We start from the raw sequence: 20907 nt of genomic DNA, 5'->3' as shown, positions 1-20907 counted from the left end.
CTTCAGCTGAAACCTTAAACTGAGGCTCAATTTGCTGACTGTCGGTTCAGAAACTTCTTGAAATGTATTGATTTATTTAGCCCACCCCCAAGGCAGTAAGGTTATCTTACTTGGGTTATTTTTAGTGAAATTAGGGTACTCCAGGTTTTGTAGTTTATGGCCAATTCTTGGTGCTTTCTATTTGAATGTCAGCTAATGCTTACCTTTCCAGTCGCTCCCTCAGAACGATATGAAAGTATGTTGTTGGAGTTCTGTGTAACAAACCATAAACTCTCTCCCTGTAACTACTTTTGTTTTCTTCCCCCTTACATTTAGATAAGGGGGGAATAGATGGATCACAGTGCTTCTATGAACCTTTTCCCACCTGTCAGACACAGCTGAGGTATAACATAGATACATTCACCACCCTCACTGGTTAGCACTATGGTTTTCTTTAAATTAGACCACATAGCCTGAAGGAATTGGCAGAGTTTGTAGCATGCTTGTCTGCAAGAGTAGATACCATCTAAATTTTGGTCAGGACCTTGGAAAGAAAAGACGCTCATATCCTCAAACTGATTTGATATGGACAAAGGGGTGCCATTTGATTGGACTAAAAACTTTGCCAGGTTTTAAGAAACAAGGTAGAATAATTTGCTGTGATAATCTTGTGATTAATCTGCAAGGAATGAATTAAATTTCATTCAAAACAGAATGTAATTCACCAAGTACTCTTGCTGCTGTAGATAGAGCATTTAAAGCACGACCATACTGCTCAGCTCCACTCAATTCCCAAACTAGGACGCCTCTAACTCAAGTGGCGTCAAAGTTTACACAAGATACCAAAATAGGAGGCATTGTTAATTCTTTAGTAGATCAAATGAAGAAATTGCAAGGGGATAAGATGGAAGACCAGGAATAGGCTAAAAAGTGACAAATGCAATTGAGTGTCAGTGAGAAAGTATAACATGATATATTTTGGTTTTTAAAAAAGTTATTATGCTCTAAAAGGTCTGTGGAAGAGCATAGGAATTTAAGGGTACAAGTAAAGGCAGCACCAGAGGTTGATACGGCTGTGACTCTAGTTTTTAATCTTAAAAATATAGAATGCAAAAGTAAATAATTCAGTCTACACAAATTCATATTAAAAGTTGAGGGAACTTTGTGCTGAATTGGGCTGCAACTATAGGGAAAATAATCAAGCTTTAAAAAGAATAAATCAAGGTTGCCAACCTTCACCAATCGATCAGCAATATCCAGGAATGCAGGATGCATCTCTTAGGCAGTGCTGCTAGCAACCTAGGAGGAAAGTAGAGCTTTGCACACGTGGCTTGCAATTGTGAGAAGCTGTAGCTGCGCTGGCAAATGCATATTGAATAGCTAACGTTGGACAGGGATCTCTAATGAAGGTGGCTGGCAGCTTGGGAAAAGTAGCAGGTGGAAAGGTATCCTCTCAGATGAAACACATTGTGGTTGAAATAGATATTGAAATTGATGTGTATGGGATGAAGAAACATGCTCCAGTAGGCATTGTAGCTGGAGGATGGAAATCAGCTACTCCTAGCCACAGTTCTGGGTTGTTGTAGACACTTTATTAATACATATACGTGATGCCAAGCACAAGCAACGCTTTGGAAAATAAACTGAAATGCTGATGGATTTTACTATTGAGACAAACAACTATGTGCTATAAAATTGTGATTTTACTTGAATAAAAATCCTGACTATTACACTCAGTTTAAGAGTCTAGGGTTCTTTACCTTCCTGGACTCTTACAGATTTTCCAGGATTGAAAGATGCATCATCTGGCATTGCTACTAACCCAAAAGCAGAGGTTGCACTTCAAGCCTGCTCGTGTACATTCTTCCCCCTACTTGCAGCAGCCTCCTAGTTCTTGAAACCTTTCAGGCGACAGCTACTGGCATTAAACCACAAGCTAAGATACTCAACTACAGTGGACCCAAACTTTAGAAGGTAAATGCAATAACATTTGCAAACTGTGGGAAAACGTCAAGAACAAACATCACAATCAAACTTCCAAGAATACCTCCAACCAGAATTGTTGATCCCATTGGTTCTGATTAATCCTAACACTCAAACTGCGTCATGGGTACATTTCACTTAAATCAATTTTCTAAATACTTCATATAGTATTCAGGAAAGTCAATGAAGCTAGCACTACAATCATGGAGTTTTTTTTTCCAAAACATTTTTATTTTTAAAAAACTCAGTTCAAAATTATTAAGGTTGGATGCACAGGATCAATGCCTGCATCTAGTTTCAAACATCTACTTTTATTGGGGAAATGGTCCAGATGATATTATCTTGGAGAGCCTTTTCTTTGGTGGAACATGGAATAATCAATTATAAATAACCAACTAAAATGCAGAAATCCATGGTGACTTAATGGTAGAAGAAAATGATAATCAATTTATAAAACAGAAAAACCTTTTTAAAAGACACCAGAAACACTTAGCTAAGTAGAGAAGCTACAGACATTAGCCATACACATACATTTATTACATACCTTCAACACAAATATATTTATTTTTCCATTCCATTTCATTGGTTTTGGGAATCACTTTGGCTTCACGAATTGAAATTATTGAATTACTCCAACTGAAGGGGCGAAAGTGAGAACAGACATGTATTAATATCTATGGTTATAATTTGAGCCATTCAACTGAGCCATGATATAGCACAAACTTCACTTTAAAGTCTGAAATCTTTGTCCCAATGCAATTCTTCTTGATCCTCCAACAGCAAGAATTATGAGTAAGCACTTTGAGACATTACTACTATCAATAATTTGCAGGTTGTGGTGCAAGTCATCCCTTCAGCTTTCAAATAATTGCTTACCAGGATAATAACTAAGTGAATGGCAATTAAAAAACAGAAAGCAATGGTTTTGCCAATGGCACATATCACTGAAATAAAACATAGTTGATTAACCTTCTTCAGTACTGAATTTCTTCTGGAATTTGCAGGCTTGTTAACTGCTAAACATGGTTTTTCTTGGACAAAAACAGAAACCAAAATACCTGGAAAAACTCAGCAGGTCTGGCAGCATCGGCGGAGAAGAGCACAGTTGACGTTTCAAGTCCTCATGACCCTTCAACAGAACTAAGTAAAAATAGGAAAGGGGTGGGTGAAATATAAGCTGGTTTAAGTGGGTGGGGGGGGTGGTTTGTTGGGACAAGCAGCCAGTCATAGGTGGAGATAACCACAAGCTGTCACAGACAGAAGAACAACAAGGTGTTGAAGGTGGTGATATTATCTAAAGAAATGTGCTAATTAAGAGTAGAAGACAGAACAGATAAGGTACAGATAGCTCTAGTCGGGGTGGGGGAATACTAAAAGGTAGAAATAAACAATGGGTGGAAATACGTTTAAAAATAATGGAAATAGGTAGGAAAAGAAAAATCTGTATAAATTATTGGAAAAAACAAAAAGGAGGGGGAAGAAACGGAAAGGGGGTGTGGATGGAGGAGGGAGTTCCAGATCTAAAATTGTTGAACTCAATATTCAGTCCGGAAGGCTGTAAAGTGCCTAGTCGGAAGATGAAGTGCTGTTCCTCCAGTTTGCATTGAGCTTCACTGGAATAATGCAGCAAGCCAAGGACAAGACATGTGGGCAAGAGAGCAGGGTGGAGTGTTGAAATGGCAAGTGACAGGGAGGTCTGGGTAATGCTTGTGGACAGACCAAAGATGTTCTGCAAAGCAGTCACTGTCACCCCCTACTCCTCAACCCCCTCCCACGGCACCCTCCCATGCGGCTGCAGAAGATGCAACACCTGCCCCTTCACTTCCTCTCTCCTCACCATCAAAGGGCCCAAACACTCCTTTCAAGTGAAGCAGCTTTTCACTTGCACTTCCCTCAACTTAGTCTACTGCATTCGTTGCTCCCAATGCGGTTTCCTCTACACTGGATAGACCAAATGCAGACTGGGTGACCACCTTGCAGAACATCTTCGGTCTGTCCGCAACCATTACCCAGACCTCCCGGTCGCTTGCCATTTCAACACTCCACCCTGCTCTCTTGCCCACATGTCTGAGCTTGGCTTGCTGCATTGTTCCAGTGAAGCTCAACGCAAACTGGAGGAACAGCACCTCATCTTCCGACTAGGCACTTTACAGCCTTCCGGACTGAATAGTGAGTTCAACAATTTTAGATCTTAAACTCTCTCCTCCATCCCCACCCCTTCCCTTTTCTTCCCCCTTCTTTTTGTTTTTTCCAATAATTTATATAGATTTTTCTTTTCCCACCTATTTCCATTATTATTTTTAAATGTATTCCCACCCATTGTTTATTTCTACCTTTTAGTATTCCCCCACCCCCACTAGAGCTATCTGTACCTTATCTGTCCTGTCTTCTACTCTTAATTAGCACATTCTTTTAGATAATATCAACACCTCTTTGTTCTTTTGTCTGTCACAGCTTGTGGTTATCTCCACCTATGACTGGCTGCTTGTCCCAACAAACCACCCCGCTTAAACCAACTTATATTTCACCCCTTTTCTATATTTACTTAGTTCTGTTGAAGGGTCAAAACGTCAACTGTGCTCTCCTCCACCGATGCTGCCAGACCTGCTGAGTTTTTCCAGGTATTTCGGTTTCTGTTTTTGTTTTGGATTTCCAGCATCCGCAGTTTTTTGCTTTTATCTCTATGATTTTTCTTGGTTTGTTTTTGACCCTAGAAAGGCACTGTGCAACCTTACTTGTGAAAATATCTTTTTTCATTTATTCTTTCATGGGTTGTGGGTGTCACTGGCTAAGCTATCACTTATTGCCCAACCATAATTTTCCTTGAGAAGGTGCTGGTGAGCTGCCTTTTAGAACCACTGCAATCCAAGTGGTGTAGGTACACCAACAGTGCTGTTAAAGAGGGAGTTCCAGGGTTTTGACCAGTGAAGGAAGTTAGGATGTTGTGTGGCTTGGAGTGGAACTTGCATGTGGTGGTGCATCTGCTGCCCTTGTGGTACAGTCTGCTGGTTTGGAAGGTGCTGTCGAAGGAATCTTGCTGCAGTGTATCTTGCAGACGATACAGACTGCTGCCATTGTGCATCAGTGTGCAGGGAGCGAATGTTGAAGGTGGTGGATAGAATGCCAATAAAGCAAACTGCTTTGTCCTAGACGATGTCAAACTTCGTGTGTTGTTGGAGCTGCACTTATCCAGGCAAGTGGAGAATATTCCATCACACACCTGACTTGTGCGTTGTAGATGTTGGACAGGTTTTGGGGAGTCAGGGTACGAGCTAGTTGCCACAGAACTCCAGCCTCTGAACTGCTCTTGTAGCCATAGTATTTATATGGCTGGTCCAGTTTAGTTTCTGGTCAACGATAACCCCCAGGATGCTGATAGTGGGGGATCCAGCGATGGTAATGCAATTCATTGTCTTGAGGGAGATGGTTAGATTCTCTCCTGTTGGGGAGAATCATTGTTTGGCATTTCTGTAATGAAAAAGTTATTTGTTACTTATTAGCCCAAACCTGAATGTTGCCTTGGTCTTGCTACATACAGATATGGATTGTTTCAGTATTGGAGAAATTGCAAGTGGTAATGAACATTGTGCTATCATCAGCGAATATCCCCACTTCTGACCTTGTGATACATGGTAAGTCATTGATGAAGCAGCTGAAGATGGTTGGGCCTAGGACACTACCCTGAGGAACTCCTGCAGCAATGTCCTGGGACTGAGATGACTGACCTCCAACAACCACAACCATCTTCCCCAGTGTTAGGCATGACTCCAATCAGTGAAGAGATTTTCCTTGATTCTCACTGACTTGAGTTTTGCTAGGGTTCCTTTACGCCACATTTGGTCAAATGATCCCTTGATGTCAAGGGCAGTCATTCTCAATTTACCTCTTCAGTTTGGCTCTTATACCAATATTTGGACCAAGGCTATAATGAGGTCAGGAGCTGAGTAGCCCTGTTGGAACCCAAACTGAGCATCAGTGAGCAGGTTATTGCTGAGTAAATATCTGTTGATAGCACTGTCGATGACATCTTCATTACTTTGTTGATGATGGAGACTACAGAGTGATGGGGCAGTAATTGGCTGGATTCGATTTGTCCTGCTTTTTGTGTTCAGGAAATCCCTGGGCAATTTTCCACATTGTCGGGTAGATTCCAATGTTGTAGCTGTACTCTGACAATTTGGCTGGGGCACAGCTAGTTCTGGAGCACAGGCCTTCAGTACTACTGCCAGAATGTTCTCGGGGCCCATAGCCTTTGCAGTGCCCAGTGCCTTCAGCCATTTCTTGGTATTGTTCATCTTTATTTTTAATCACAATACTAGATGTTTACAACAGATCATTAAGATATTACTGCAGGCCAGAACTGAGCAGGGTTGCCAAAAAGCTCTCATATTTACAACCTGTACAGCTCAGAAGTGGAAAATGGTCCAATTGTTTCAACTAGTACTCAGCGGCTGCAAGTCTTTAGTGCAAAACTGCCCCAGATCCCAGAATCTTGCCTTTCTTTTTTTAGAAGCGAAACATGATCACTGTATGTAATAGAAATCTACGTGCAAAGATTGAAGTAGAAATGATGGTTACAGACTCAAAGTACATTGCACACTCAGTCCATCAAAATCACAAATCCCCATTGACAGTCAGTACGTGCGTAGTACAGGCTGTAACTTACATCAGTGACGTATTTCTCCCTCCTGCAAGCATTTATACACTGTCCCTGTTAAAACAGCTGAACATTAAAAGCTGTACTTTTGGCTCCAACATCCATCTGTTTCACAGGCCTCTATGCCCAAATCCCACCTGCTGCCTTCATTCATTTTTCTGAAACTAGAACCTAGAGAATTGACACAGCAAAATGTAGCCACCACCAAAGGTATTCAGCTTTCATTTAGATTAAAATAGTGATCTCAGCTGTGCATGCTGCTCTACAATAAAACTCAAATATGGCTTTTTTGGAAAATCTGGAAGACAAAAACAATTACCTGATCATAAACATTTTAGTGTGGGGGTTTAATTCCATTATTTTTACCTGATCTTGCACTCTGTTTAACATGTTCAATTTAGAAGTTGGAGCAGACTTTGAATGGTCCAACAAGATGGGCTTCAACGTTGCTTATTAAGTTACAATTAATTATCTCCTGAAAAATCATTGTAGGACTGCAAAGGAGCTGCTGGTTTAATGCAAAATAACCTTTGGCCTTGTTAAAAATTAGCTTTAGAACATATCCTTACTGCATCATAAAAACAGCATACTTCCATCCCCACAACACTGGACTGCCACCACCATGAAACCTTTATCCACACCTTTGTCACCTTCAGCCTTGTCCACAATTTGCTGGGTTCCCAGAGTTTATGCTCCATTAACACCCTGCCCAAAAATCTGCTGCAGAGATCTTGTCCCATAGTAAATCCATCTGGCACATCATCCTTGCATATGATGACTTACAATAGATACCTGTCCTCCCGTGTCTCAAATTTAAAATGCACAGTCATTTTTAATTCCTCCCATGACCGTTCCTCATCCTACCCTATATCCACAACATTCTGCCGCTCTCCATTCCCTTGCAAACATTCCATTCCTCAGCCCCCATCCTTTGGTACGCCACCACAGCTTCCTTGCCCTGCCCCCATCAACCAACAAGTGTCACTGCGGAATTCCCTCCATATAACTACATAAATCTAGCTTGTGCTTTGTAGTTCCTCGGTGCCAATGCTTTAGCATTTGCTCCATGGATCATTATAGGGGAAATTTCAGAGCAACAGTAAAGCAATTATGTACGCAGTTAAGTTCCTTATGTCAAGGGAAGGTCAAAATAGGTTAGCAATGCAAACAGCTGTTAAGGAGCAAAGGAATTTAAGCATCCATGTATGCAAATTACTAAAAGCTTGTGCACAAAATGCAAAAAAGTGTTCAAAATGCTAATAGGTCTTGGCCTTTGTATCAAGGAGCTTGATGTTCAAAAAGGTGAAGGTATACAACCTTGGTCAGCCTCCAGCTGAAGTACTGTGTTTACGGGTATCAGATGTGTTGTACAGGCCAGATTCATTCCAATGATATTTCTGATTAAAGGGTTAAATTACAAGCACAGGTTGCATAATCATGGTTTGTATTCCCTCGAGTTTAGAAGATTGAGGCATTTAAAACAATGAAAGGGTTTTGTAAGATAGAGAGAGGAACCATTTCCTCTGCTGGGAGAATCCAAAACAAGTGAGCATAATCTTAAAGTTAGACCTAGGCAACGTAGGAATAAAATCAAGCAGCATTTGGTCACATAATGGAGGGGGGAAATCTGGATACTCTCTTCCCTAAAAGGCTGTGGATGCTGAGCCAATTAAAAATGTCAAGAATGTAATTGCTCGATTTTTGTTACCTAACTGCATTAAATTTTATACAAAGATGGTAAATGGAATTAAAATACAGCCAATGTACAAACTGGCAGAACAAGCTCCAGGAGCTGTATTTTCCTCAAGCTCAAGGCTGGAATATGATGGTGGCATTTGCCATTGAAACTTGCAGTAAGTCATTTACAATACTATGTTGCTTCCACTTTCCAGCAGCAATATAAATACAAGTAAACTTCATCTTGAAATTATGACCTCCAATGCAGCAACATTCATAGGTTCATGTGATGTAAATTTCAGCAATCTCCATGGGAAAGAAACAAAGATTTGAGGCTATCACTATTCAGGAAGTTAAATTTGATTATATTTTCTGCATGTTAGCTTTGCAGGTGGCTGACAGGAGCCATCTTACAATCCCACAAATAAACACAAGAACTTTAGAAATTGGAAAAGTAGGCCACTTGGCCCCTCGAGCCTGCTCTGCCATTCAATAAGATCATGGTTGATCTGATTATAAACTCAACTCCACATTCCCAGATACTCCCGATAACCTTTCACCCCCCTTGCTTATCAAGAATCTATTTAGCTCTGCCTTAAAACATATTCAAAGACTCTGCTTCCACCATCTTTTGAGGAAGAGAGTTCCAAAGATTCATGACGCTCAAAAAAAAACAAAATTTCTCCTCATCTAGGTCTTAAATAGGCAACCCCTTATTTTTAAGCAGTGACCCCTGGTTCTAGTTTCTCCCACAAGAGGAAACATTCCTTCCACATCCACCCTGTCAAGGCCCCTCAGGACCTTATATGTTTCAATCAAATCACCTCTTACTCTTCTAAACACCAGCAGACACAAGCCTAACCTGTCCAACCTTTCCTCATAAGACAATCCGCCCATTCCAGGTATTAGTCCAGTAAACCTTCTCTGAACTGCTTCCAACACATTTAAATCCTTCCTTAAATAAGGAGACCAATACTGTATACAGCACTACAGATGTGGCCTCACCAGTGTCCTGTATAACTGACACATAACCTCCCTACTTTTGTATTCAATTTCCCTTGCGACAAGTGATAACATTCTATTAGCTTTCATATTACTTGCTGTACCTGCATATGAACCTTTTGCAATCCATGGACTAGGACACCCAGATCCTTCTGCATCTATGAGCACTGCAATCTTTCACCTTTTAGATATGTTTTTTTTAATTCTTCCTGCCAAAATGGTCAATTTCATATTTGCCCACATTATACTCCATTTTCCAGATCTTTGCCCGCTCACTTAACCTATCTATATCCCTTTGCCGCCTCATGTCTCTTCACAACTTTTTTTCCTACATATCTTTGTGTCATCAGCAAATTTAGCAAACATGCCTTCTGTCCCTTCATCAAAGTAATTCATATAAATTGTAAAAAGTTGAGGTCCCAGCACTGATCCCTGTGGCATACCATTCATTGCATCTTGCCTACCAGAAAAATGGCCCATTTCCTGTTAGCCAGTCAATTTTCTATCCATGTCAATATGTGGTTCCCTACACCATGAGCTTTGATTTTCTGCAATAACCTTTGATGTGGCATCTTATCAAATGCCTTCTGGAAATCTAAGTACGTTACATCCACCTGTTCCCCTTTATCCACAGCACGTTACTTCTTCAAAGCAGTACATTAAATTAGTTAAACATGATTTCCTTCTCACAAAACCATGTTGATTCTGCCTGATTACCTTGAATTTATCTAAGTGCACTGCTATAGCTTCTTTAATAACAGCTAACATTTTCCCTTATGACAGATGTTAAGATAACAGACCTGTAATTTCCTGTTTTCTATCTCTCTCCCTTTTTAAGTAAAGGAGTTACATTCACTATTTTCCAATCTTATGGAACCTTCCCCAAATCTAGGGAATTTTGGAAAATTAAAACCAAAGCACCAACTATCTTGCCAGCCATTTCTTTTAAGACCGTAAGATGAAGTCCATCAGGACCTGGGAGTTTGTCAGCCCGCAACTCCAATAATTTGCTCAGAACCACTTCCCTGGTTATTAGTCGTTTGGTAATATAGAACTTGAGTATTGATGAAAAAAAGAGAGATTTCTTTCTAAAACATCAGGACAAGTGGCAAGAAAATACCAACGTATTTTGACATTTTTTGTTGTTGAAGCTTTTGTCAAAAAAGCTTTGACAAAAAAAATCCCTTTTCAGCAATCCTTCCTGGTGATTGTAAGTTTCTTGAACTCCTCCCTCCCTTCTATTTCCTGAATTACAGCTATTTCTGGGATGTTACTTGCATCCTCTATAGTAAAGACTGATGCAAAATACCTGTTTAAGTCATCTCCTTATTTTCCATTATTAATTCCCCAGACCCACTTTCAATGAACCAATGCTCACTTTAACTCTTTTAAAAATATCTATAGAAACACTTACTATCTGTCTTTATATTTCTAGCTAGCTTCCAAGTTTGATACTAACTTTTTTCAGTTAACCACAAATGGTGGGTCCTTCCCTTGGAATTTTTCTCTCTCGTTGGAATGCATCTATTCTGTCATATTCCGAAATATTTCTTTAAAGGTCTGCTACTGCATCTTTATTGAACTATCCCTTAACCTAATTTGCCAGTTTTTTTTAGCTAGTTGTGCTTTCCTACCCTCATAATTGCCCTTATTTATTTTTAATACTAGTCTTGGACCCATTCTCCTCTCCCTCAAACTGAATGTAAAATTCAATCATATTATGATTGCTGCTACATAGGGATGCCTTCACTATGAGGCCATTAATTAATCCTATCTCGTTGCATAATACCAGGTCTAGTATAGCCTGCCCTCTGGTCGTATTCTAAGGAACTATACTGAAAACATTCTACCAGTTCCTCATCTAGGCTACTTTTGCCCATTGGGTTTTCCAATCTATATGTAGATAAAAATCCTCCATGATTATCACCATATCTTTCTGACAAGCTCCCATTTCTTCCTTTATACTTTGTCCAACTCTGTGGGTACTGTTGGGGACCTATACACCACTCCCACAAGTGACTTCTTGCCTTTATCATTTCATATCTCTACCAAAACCACTTCTACATCCTGGTTTCTTGAACTTAGGTCATCCCTCTCTATTGTACTAATATCATTATTAATTAACAGAGCCACCGTCCATCTTTTCCTAGCTTCCTGTCCTTCTTAAATGTCATGCATCCTTCAATATTCAGGTCCCAATCTATGTCACCCTGTAGCCATGTCCCTGTAATGGCTATCAGATCATACTTATTAATTTTTATTTGTGCCTTCAGTTCAGCTGTTTTGTTTCGAATGCCACATGCATTCAGTTACAGAGTCTTTAGTTTTGCTCTTTTATTATTTTTGTAATCTCTAGCCTTATCCGCTGACTTACTGTTAGATTGGTGCTCTCTACCCCTTCATGCAACGGTCCATTTATCATTTCCCACATCAATATCTTTCTCTCTTGCCCCATCTCTACTCCTTGATTTACCTCATCTTCCCAAATTTGATCCCTTGCCCCCACCATTTAGTTTAAAATCCTCTCTACTTTCCTAGTTATGTGGCTCACCAAAACACTGGTCCCAGCATGGTTCAGGTGTAGACCGTCCCAACGGTACAGCCCCACTTTGCCCAGTACTGGTGCCAATGTCCCATGAACTGGAACTCACTTCTCCCATACCAGTCTTTGAGCTATGCATTCATTTCTCTAATCTTAATTGCCCCATGACATTTTTTTTTAAAATTCATTTTTACGGAATATGGGCATCACTGGCTAGGCCAGCATTAATTGCCCATCCCTAATTGCCCTCTAGAAGGTGATGGGGAGCTGTCTTCTTGAATCACTGCAGTCCATGTGGTCTAGGTACATTCACAGCACTGATAGGGAGGGAGTGCTAGGATTTAGACCCAGCAACATTGAAGGAACATCTATATATTTCCAAGTCAGGATGGCATGTGGCTTGGATGGGAACTCTCTGGTGGTGTTCCCATGCATCTGCTGCCCCTGTCCTTGTAGGTGGTAGAGGTCATGGGTTTGAAAGGCACTGTCGAAGGAGCTTTGGTGAATTGCTGCAGTGCATCTTGTAAATGGTACACACTGCTGTCACAATGCATCAGTGGTGGAGAGAATGAATGTTGAAGGTGGTGGATGGGGTACCAATCATGTGGTCTGCTTGCACTAGATGGTGTCACGCTTCTTGAGTGTTGTTGGAGCTGCACTTATCCAGGCAAGTGGAGAGTATTCTGTCCTGACTTGTGCCTTGTAGATAGTGGACGGACTTTGGGGAGTCAGCAGGTAAGTTACTCGTCACAGAGTTCATAGCCTCCGACCTGCTCTTGTAGCCACAGTATTTAGATGGCTGGTTCAGTTCAGTTTCTGGTCAATGGTAACCCCCCCAGGGCACTGTTATTGTGGAATTCAACAAATGAAATGCTGTTGAATTTCGAGGGAAGATAGTTAAAATCTCTCTTGTTGGAGATGGTCATTGTCTGGCACTTGGGTGATGTAAATGATACATGCCACTCTTCAGCCCAAGCCTGAATACTGTCCAGGCTGCATATGGACATGGACTGCTTCAGTATCTGAGGGGATGCAAATGGTGAACATTGTGCTATCAGTGAATATCCCTCCTTCTGACCTTGTGATAGAGGGAAGGTCATTGATGAAGCAGTTGAAGATGGTTGGTCCTGGGCTCTACCCTGAGGAACTTCTGCAGTGATGTCCCAGGACTGAAGTGATTGCTTCCAACAATCACAAATGTGTTCCTTTGTGCTAGGTGGAGAGTTCCACCGGAACCATTCCCCCCCCGCCGATTCCCAGTGACTAGAGTTTTGTTATGGTTCCTTAATGCTACACGTGGTCAACGCTGTCATGAAGTCAAGGACAGTCAATTCTCACCTCACCAATTCAGCTCAATTGACAATGTTTGGATGAAGGATTTAATAAGGTCTGTACCCGAGTGGCCCTATGGAACCCAAACTGAGCGTCAGGGAGCTGATTATTGCTGAGTAATCGTCACTTGATAGCGCTGTCAATGACACCTTCCATCACTATGCTGATGACAGAGTAGGCTAATGGGGTGGTAACTGGTCAGGTTGGATTTGTGCTGTTTTTTATGGACAGGACATACCTGAGTAATTTTGATGCCAGTGTTGTAACTGTACTAGAACAGCCTGATTAGGAGCACAGCTAGTTCTTGAGCACAAGTCTTCAGTGCCGAAATATTATCAGGGCCCATACCCTTTTGGAGTATCCAATGCCTTCGGCCATTTCTTGATATCATGTGGAGTGAATCAAATTCGCTGAAGACTGGTATTTATGATGCTGGTGTACTCACGAGGAGGCGGAGATGGATCATCCACTCGGCATTTCTGGCTGAAGATGAGTGCAAATGCTTCAGTCTTCTCTTTTGCACTGATGTGTTGGGCTTCCGTGTTATTGAAGATGGGGATATTTGTGAAGCATCCTCCTCCAGCTAGTTGTTTAATTGTCCACCACTCACAACAAGATGTGGCAGGACTGCAGATCTGATCTGTTGGATGTGGGTTCACTTGGTTCTGTCTATTGCATGCTGCTTCCACTGTTTGGCATGTAAGTAGTACCTTTACCAGGTTGACGCCTCATTTTTAGATATGCCTGGTGCTGCACTCGACATGCCCTCCTGCACTCTTCATTGAACCAGGGTTGATCCCTTGGCTAAAAACAAAAAAACTGCGGATGCTGGAAATCCAAAACAAAAACAGAATTACCTGGAAAAACTCAGCAGGTCTGGCCGATGCTGCCAGACCTGCTGAGTTTTTCCAGGTAATTCTGTTTTTGTTTTGATCCCTTGGCTTGCTGGTAATGGTGGATATGCCAGGCTATGAGGTTACATATTGTGCTCGAATACAATTCTGCTGTTGCTGATGGCCCACGACACCTCATGGATCCCCAACTTTGAGTTGCTAGATCTGTTAGAAGTGCCACACAACATGATGGAGGACATGCTCAATGTGAAGATGGGACTCCACTTAGTCTTACTGATACAGTCATGGACAGATGTGGCTGTGACAGGGATATTGGTGTGCACATGTACAAGTAGGTTTTTCCCCCCACTCTTGTTGGTTCTCTCACCACCTACTGCAGACCCAGTCTGGCAGCTATGTCCTTTAGGTCTCGGGCCAGCTTGGTCAGTAATGGTGCTACTGAGCCACTCTTGGTGATGTACATTGAAGTCCTCTATCCAGAGTACATTCTGTGCCCTTGCCACCCTCAGTGCTTCTTCCAAGTGGTGTTCAACATGGAGGAATACTGATTCATCAGCTGGGGATGTTAGGTGGTAATTAGCAGATTTCCTTGCCCATGTTTCTCGTGATGCCATAAGACTTCACAGGGTCCAGAGTTAATGTTGAGGACTCTCAGAGCAGCGCTCTCCTGACTGCATACCACTAATTATACTTTCAAAAACTCCAATAGATTTATCAAAAATGATTTCCCTTTCTTAAACGTGTCGACTCTGCAAATTATATCATGATTTTCTATGGGGCGTATTACCATGTCCCAAAAACAGATTCTAGCATTTTGTCTACTATTCATGTTAGAATAACTGGCTTATGGTTCCTTGTTTTCTCCTCTTCCTCCTTTTTTAAACAGCAGGATTATGTTTGCTATCTTCCAATCTCTTTGAATTCTTCTAAAATCCAAGGAATTCTGAGAAATTAAAACTAATGTACCCACTATCTCTGAAGCTACCTCTTTTAAAACCTTAGGATACAGGTGGTTAGGTCCGGGGAATTTGTCATCACTTAATCCCAGCAATTTCTCCAGAACATTTTCTTTACTCACATTGATTTCTTTAAGTTCCTCATTTATGCTATACCTTGGCTCCTCATTATTTCTGGAATGTTTTCTGTATATCTGTCTTCACAGTGGGAGACAAAGTATTTGTTTAATGTGTCTGCCATTTCCTTATTCTGCATAATGTCACATATCCTTGCACTAAACACTTTCAACTTACATGTGGAAACATGTACAGACCATTTTTATGTCTCTTAGTCTACTCTCATTTTCTTTTCCTTTGGTTTTTTTCAGTCGTTCTTCACCAAATTCTAAAATCCTTCCAATCTTCAGGCTTATTACACTCTTTAGCAACATTATGTCTCCTTCTTTGGTCTAACACTATCTTTCACTCCTTGTTAGTTGTAGCTGGACTACATTTTGTGTGGAGTTTTTGTACCTTTAAATGAATTATGCAGATTATGTATTAATTCTTTAAACGCCAGTATTTGTTTGTCTACTGTCACATCCTTTAGTGTCGCTTCCCAGTTTACTTTAGCCAACTTGTCCCCCAAATCTATAAAGTATATCATATTTGGTCACTCTTCTCTAGACGACCCTTTATACAAGGTTATTAATTAATCCTCTCATTGTATGATACTAGGTCCAAAATAACCTATTCTCTTGTTGGTTCCTCAACATATCCTGATCTAGAAAACTACCTTGTATACGTTACATGAACTTGACCTCCAAATCATTACTGCAAATTTGGCACAGTCTATATGAATATTAAATTACCCCATGATTACTTATATTACCTCCATTACATGCATCTTTAATTTCCTAATTTATACTCGACACTTCTAGGGGGCTTATAAACAACTCCCATCAATGTTTTCTGCCCCATGCTTTTGCTTAGTTTAAGCTGATTCTACTTCTTGATTTTCTGAACAAATATCCTTTCTCTCTGTCTTTATCCCAATCTTTATCATCAGGGCTCCCATTCCTCTTTTTCCATTTTGCCTATCGCAATGTAAAGGATAAGTATCCTGGAATAGTTAGTTTCCCAACCATGGTCACTTTGCACAATGCTTCCATAACTACTAATAGATCCAACCTATTAATTTCTTTCTGTGCTATTAATGAACCTAATTTGTTGTGAAGCTTACCTTCTTGCATTCAGATATAGTGCCTTTAGTTTTGACTTATCTAATTTCTCCTCCTTAGCGAATAATGCTCAATGATCTTTATTACTTTCACTGTCCCTTACTAACCCATTCTGCTTATTTTCCTCCCAACAGCTGCTGTGCTCTAGTGCACTGACATTCCCTTTGCTACAATTGAATGTACTCTTTCCTGAACCTTTTCCTGGTCTCACCTTGCTTTATCAGCTTAAAGGCCTGAATACTGTCCTAGTTATTCAATTCACCCAGGTCCAACCCAGGTTAAGAGATGCCTGGCCCAAAGCAACAATTCCCCTTTCACCACAATAGTTCCAGTGGCCGTGAAGCAAAATCCCTGCCTCCCACCAAGAGTATTTATAAAAATAAAAAAGCTGCTACAATGGGAAATATTCCTTAGCTATCAAGACTTGGTAAATCTATGATCCAACGAACTTCACACAGACTGAAGTTGAGCACTGTGTTTAAAATTAAAACACTTCTGGAGGGTAATCTTGGTTCTATTCTGTGTATTGGTTTCAGATACTATGACAACAATAACTTACATCTACATAGAGGTTTAAAGTTAGAAAAATGTCAAAGTGCATCATAGAAGCGTAATCAGAAAAAATAGACACCAACACAAAAAAAGATATCAAGAGCAGCTACCAGAAAGACTGATTTTATGTTAAGTCTCAAAAAGGAGGGAGAGGCGGAGAGGAAAGGAAATTCCAGAGGTTGAGGGGATGAACAAAAGATCAGGAGAATGGAGGGTATGTGGAGTGATTATAGGAGTGGAGAAGGTTACAGGACTATAGCAGGTTACAGCGATGGGGAAGGATGAGACCATGAAAGGATGAAAATTTTGAATTTATAAGTGCTGGTAGCCAACATAAGTCAGCAACGATGAGGTTTACAGAGGCTGGAGAATGGGGGGTTGGCCAGCGAGTGTTATGGAATAGTCGAGCCTCAAGGTGACAAAAGCATAAATGAGACTTTGGTGATGGATGGGCTAAGGCAGGAGTGGAGGCAGGCATGTTATGGAGGTATTGATTGGAGAAGACTCAGACTTAAAGTATACCTACTTTCCAGTTAGTTTCAAATACACCACTAACATACTTTGTCTTTAAAAAAAACTACTTACTCAAATTCTGTAGCATAGTATCGCAGAAACCCCACAAGCAGGTCTCCCAGGTTTGAGCTATTTAATGAGAGGTATGGACTAATGTTACTTCCTCTTCGGTGCACAAACTGCAGCTGCATAGTGGGCTCAAAGCACTCCTAAAAACATTCAAATGATTTTTTTTTTAAATATGTGAGATACATTTCCAAATCACTCGATACATTTCCACAAAGAGAAGAGAACAAACTACAAGAATGCAAGATTCACGCACATAAGAGATTCTTTGATGACGTTAACACCAAGTATTAAAGGTAGTAGTGTTTTCTTACGTGCATCCTATTAGACATTTCCTAGATAATATTTTCTTTTGCACGATCAGGAGTTATCCTCATTTTTTTGCCTCAGTGATCAGAAAATGAAGCCCAAAAGCTTTTTGTTCTTCTAATGAAGAAAAAGGGAACATATAGCATTCTACCCAATTTTTCTCTTTGCATTTCTAAGGAAAGTTCATAATGCTTCTTTATGGTCAGAGTAAACTAGTTCTGTTTTGCCCTTCAAGCTTTGGGTTCAATTCAGAAATCTAGAGTTGGGTAAATTATGTCCCATGGCATTGCTTACAGACAGACCTGGAGCATGATGCTGACACTTAACTGCGGAAATGCTGGTCCCTTCAAGCCTATTACTTGGGTATTTCCCATGAGGAAATGACCTAAATAGACACCTCCCGAGGTCAGGTAGGAGCAAGTACTAATGTAGTCATAAATCTTCCTACAGCATCAGCTGTTGCTTGGACCAGGTCATTGCAAGATCCACAGACCACCAGGGAAAAGACTGGCTTTCTTTCTTAATATCTTTAAAAAAAAAGTGCTCCATTGTAATTTGTTGGTCTTTTACATGAATTATGGTGGGACGTGTCTCAAACAACATATATCCTCTTTAACTACAAATATTAATAGAGGGTCATGACAATTTTAAACAGAATTGCTACTCTGCATTTAGAAGCCATATGCTCAGTTTTGGTTATACCATTCAGCTCCAGGTCTGATTGCAGCTTTGGTCCAAACAAGATGACCAGACCTGAATTCCAAAAGTGAAAGTGACTGCTTTGGAGATTATATCAGTGATGTGTACATGGACATCCAAATTTCTTTGCTTCCCCTCATTTCATAGGCTCTCTGATAAAGTATACTGATTTGTATTTTTTGGATCTTAATTATCTCATTTCTCCATGCTGAACTCCCATCTACCACTTTTACCCACTTAATAGCCACTTAACTTCCTGCTCCCATCTACACAACTTGGTGCCAACTGAAAACCAGCAATTCCTGCTCACAAAATTCCAAAGGGGTTCAATTCTTTGTTTAAGAAATAAGTGCAAAAAGGACCAAGTTTTCAGGGAACTGTGGCTTGGATTGGCAGGGAAAGGGGGTTAGATGTACCTCCAAGCCAGAGTTGGGATAACCCATCTTAAAAGGATCTATATGAACTTTAACAAAACAGCTCCTATTTATTGAATATATTAAACCATTACCAATAAAAATACTTCCTTTAGGCCTAAGTAACAATGAACAATATTGCATGCATTAACCATTTTCTTAACAAGCAAATTTTATTCTTGTTGCTGGGGTAGTGCAAAATCCTAGTTGATTCAATGTAATTTGGACCATCTCACCATAGCCCATTTCATATTGGAGCATGATTAACTTACAATACATTTGTCATTTAAATCATTCATGTAAAAAGAGTTTCAAACTTTCAAAGGAAAACATTGGAGGATAGCTGATATTGACTGTAAGTTTGGATTCTAACAAAAGGTCTGCTAGCTACAACCATGTCTCATAAGTTAGCCATTTGCACTATACAAAGCTAGATTGAAATTATGATAAACTTATATTTGATTTAAAATTTTACTTTTTGGATCAAAAATTGTGTTTAAAACTTTTTACTGTTAACATCATTTCAGTTGTAGAGCTAAGAGTGTTACTTACTGGGTGCTCTTTCTGAAGAGATGGAATGACAGGTTCAGGTAGAGCTTAAAAACAAACAAAAGATTACATAAGAATGTAAGAAATAGGAATAGGAGGCCATTTGGCCCCTCAAGCCTTCTCTGTCATTCACTAAGATCATAGCTGATATGATTGTGACCTCAACTCCACTTTCCTGCCTGCCTTCCATAAACCTCGACTCACTTGTCAATCAAAAATCTAACTTAGCTTTGAACATATTCAATGACTCAGCTTCCTTTGCTTGCTGGGGAAGAGACTTCCAAACAATTCCCTCAGGGAAGAAATCCTCATCTCCATCTTAAATGGGAGATCCCTGTTTTAAAACTGTGCCCCCCCAGTTCTAGATTGCCCCATGAGAGGAAACATCCTATCAGCATCTATCCTGTCAAGTCCCTTCAGAATATATGCTTTTAAACTACAATGAGTATTGGTCCAATCTGTTCAACCTTTCCTCATAAGACAAAACTCTGGTCCCAGGAATCAGCCCAGTGAACCATCTCTTAACTGCTTTCAATCCAAGTATGTCCCTCCTCAAGTAAGGTGACTAAAACTGTACACAGTACTCTGGTCTCACCATTGCCTTGTACAGTTGCAGCAAGGCTTCCCTACTTTTATACATGTTGACATTGCGTGATACATGTACAAGGACAACCAGACCCCTCTGTACTGAAGCATTCTGTAGTGTCTCTCCATTTATATAATATTCTGCTTTTCTATTCTTCCTGTCGAAGAGGATAACTTTACATTTTCGCAAATTATATGCCATCTGCCAAATTTTTGCCCAATCATTTAACCTATCTATATCCCTTTGCAGATTCTTTGTATCCTTCCCACCAACTGGTTTTCCAATCTATCTTCTTACCAGAAAAATTGGTTACAATCTGGTCCCTTCATCCAAGGCATTGATATAGACTGTAAACAGTTTAGGTCCCAGCACTGATTCTTGAGGCACTCCACTAGTTACAATTTGCCATCCTGAAAATAACCCATTTATCCTTAATCTGTTTCCTTAGTTAACTAATCCTCTATCCAAGCAAATATGTCATTTCCAACACTGCAAGCTCTTACCTTGTGTAGTAACCTTTTATGTCGCACTTTATCAAATGCCTTTTTGAAATCTAAATACACTAGATTTACTGGTTCCCCTTTATCCATTGTGCTTGTTACACCCTCAAAGAATTCTAATAAATTTGTCAAACACTATTTCCCTTTCACTAAACCATGTTGACTCTGCCTAATAGCATTATGATTTCCTAAATGTCCTACTACTACCTCTTTAATAATGGATTCTAGCATTTTCCCCATGGCAGGTGTTAGGCTAACTGGCCAAGAGTTTCCCGCTTTGTCTCCCTACTTTCTTGAATAGAGGTGTGACATTCGGTTTTCCAATTTGCTAGGACCTTTCCAGTGTCTGGGGAATTTTGGAAGATTTCATCCAATGCATCCATGATCTCTGCACCCATTTCTTTTAAGACCCTAGGATGCAGGCCATCAGGCCCATGGGACTAGTCATTAAAATGTGAAACCAGATTACAACCAAACAAAACTATTTCCTTACCGCAATGTATAAAATAAATGAAATA

The 20907-nt window shown here is 40.3% G+C and overlaps 1 protein-coding gene across 2 annotated transcripts in view; it reads right to left on the bottom strand.

The window, feature by feature from the left end:
• The window catches only part of tent2 (terminal nucleotidyltransferase 2), a 105670-nt gene that overhangs the window by 26345 nt on the left and 58418 nt on the right, over window positions 1–20907 (bottom strand). For both annotated transcript variants that reach the window (XR_005942857.1, XM_041186638.1), the window contains exons 11-13: window positions 19307–19350; window positions 17340–17476; window positions 2507–2598 (exon numbers count right to left, since the gene is read on the bottom strand). Coding sequence is in view for 1 of the 2 variants with exons in the window: in XM_041186638.1 (XP_041042572.1) it covers window positions 2507–2598; window positions 17340–17476; window positions 19307–19350 (273 nt within the window). In the remaining variant the exon portion in view is untranslated. The remainder of the gene's footprint in view (window positions 1–2506; window positions 2599–17339; window positions 17477–19306; window positions 19351–20907) is intronic.

This window comes from Carcharodon carcharias, chromosome 4 (assembly GCF_017639515.1).
Source record: "Carcharodon carcharias isolate sCarCar2 chromosome 4, sCarCar2.pri, whole genome shotgun sequence".
Taxonomy (NCBI): Eukaryota; Metazoa; Chordata; class Chondrichthyes; order Lamniformes; family Lamnidae; genus Carcharodon; species Carcharodon carcharias.
The sequence above is the reverse complement of the archived record's forward strand: the minus strand, read 5'-3'. Positions and strand labels throughout refer to the sequence as shown.